The 1,953-nt window shown below is 35.1% G+C and overlaps 1 protein-coding gene across 1 annotated transcript in view; it reads right to left on the bottom strand.

Moving 5' to 3' along the window:
- Positions 1-49: 49 nt before the first annotated feature.
- The window catches only part of elac1 (elaC ribonuclease Z 1), a 7,549-nt gene continuing 5,645 nt past the window's right edge, over positions 50-1,953 (bottom strand). Inside the window, exon 6 of the mRNA XM_050051295.1 lies at positions 50-974. Coding sequence (XP_049907252.1) covers positions 496-974 — 479 coding nt within the window. The 3' untranslated portion in view covers positions 50-495. The remainder of the gene's footprint in view (positions 975-1,953) is intronic.

Below are 1,953 nucleotides of genomic sequence, written 5' to 3'. Positions count from 1 at the left end.
GTTTTTATGACATTTTTAAGGTCATATTATACTATGACGTTTTTATGACATTTTTAAGTCATACTATACCATGACGTTTTTATGACTTTTTTAGGTCATACTATACTATGACGTTTTTATGACATTTTTAAGGTCATATTATACTATGACGTTTTTATGACATTTTTTAAGTCATACTATACTGTGATGTTTTTATGACATTTTTTGGTCATACTATACTATGACATTTTTATGACTTTTTTTAGGTCTTACTATTACCAATCCTAATAATTGCTTGTTGGGTTTCAGTTTTACTGGTGCTTTCTTTCAATTTGAAATGTTAACTTTGTACTACTGCCTTTGGAAATCACAGTTGAAAAGAAACAATCTCAGGTGAAATTTCAATTTACAATTTTAATCATACATAGATGTTCAAATTTTCCAATTTTCTCAATAACCCTTGAGCTATGACATGATGAAGGCCATGTGGCATGGTTAAAAGCAATTAATAATTCATTACCTTGGTCTTCTAAGAGGAATGGGTAGAGTAAGAAAGTCCTCAGCTAGAGTCACTTCTATACCACTGTCCTTTAGGGCATCTTCTGCCTGTCTCTTGAGCTCTGAGACATCGTCCTCGTCACCTTCCTTCTGCAGAGAGCAAGGTTTGTATCTCTGGCTGAAATGGTGCAACACCAGCCTCCGTGCACAGCAAGCCCTAGCCAACGCTGCCGCCATTTCAGGTGTACTGTGTCCATGGTCCACCGCTTTCTCCCGGTGCTCGTCCCCAAGGGTGGCCTCGTGAACTAGAATGTCCGCTTCATTGCACAGCCTCAGTGGTCCTTCCCCAAGAACTGAGCTACAGTCTCCTAAGATGCAAACTTTCCTCCCAGGAATGGCTTCTTCCAGCACTTCACTTGGTAGAATGACACGCCCACTCTCCAGAGTTACAGGCTCACCAGCTTTCAGCCTCCCATAAAGCGGCCCTGGTTTCAGGCCTAGGCAGCAAAAATGAGATCAAATTAGACCATTTACAATCATAGTAAAGTATGGCATAGTCATATTATAGTATTACATAAAAAAGTCACAAAAACATCATAGTATTGTATACTACTACTACTACTACAAATCTCACAAAAATGACATAGTATAATATGACCTAAAAAATGTTGAATAGTGTTTGTTTTTCTGATTTGTGTATGTACTGTATGTATAAATGTGGTATGTGTATGTACATATGCCATTTGATACTTGCAAGATTATCCACCGACAGCAGTGTTATTTGGCCACAACCTCAACAGGAAGTTGGGAGGCTGGGAGCTAGGAGGGTTAGTGGGATTTTGTTGGGGTTTTATTTTCTTTCTTGGTTATCCTTCCTTCCATGAGCAGATACCATGTTGTAAATGATTTGTATGCACTACCCTGTACTGTCTGAAAAAACTGAATAAAAAGATTTTGAACAAAAAAAATTATCACGTCATAAAGTAAGCCATTAAAAATGTCATAAAAATATCACAGTATAGTATGACATAAAAAAAATGTCATAAAAACGTCACAGTATAGTATGACCTAAAAAAATGGCCTAAAAATGTCACAGTATAGTATGACCTAAAAAAAATGTCATAAAAACATCATAGTATAGTATGACCTAAAAAAATGTCATAAAAACGTCTTAGTATAGTATGACCTAAAAAATGTCATAAAAACGTCACAGTATAGTATGACCTAAAAAATGTCATAAAAACGTCACAGTATAGTATGACCTAAAAAAATGTCATAAAAACGTCTTAGTATAGTATGACCTAAAAAATGTCATAAAAACGTCACAGTATAGTATGACCTAAAAAATGTCATAAAAACGTCACAGTATAGTATGACCTAAAAATGTCATAAAAACGTCATAGTATAGTACGAGCTAAAAAAATGTCATAAAAACGTCATAGTATAGTATGACCTAAAAATGTCATAAAAACGTCA

The sequence above is a fragment of the Epinephelus moara genome, chromosome 8 (genome assembly GCF_006386435.1).
Source record: "Epinephelus moara isolate mb chromosome 8, YSFRI_EMoa_1.0, whole genome shotgun sequence".
Classification (NCBI taxonomy): Eukaryota; Metazoa; Chordata; class Actinopteri; order Perciformes; family Serranidae; genus Epinephelus; species Epinephelus moara.
Note: the sequence above shows the minus strand (reverse complement) of the source record. Positions and strands in the feature narration are given on the sequence as shown.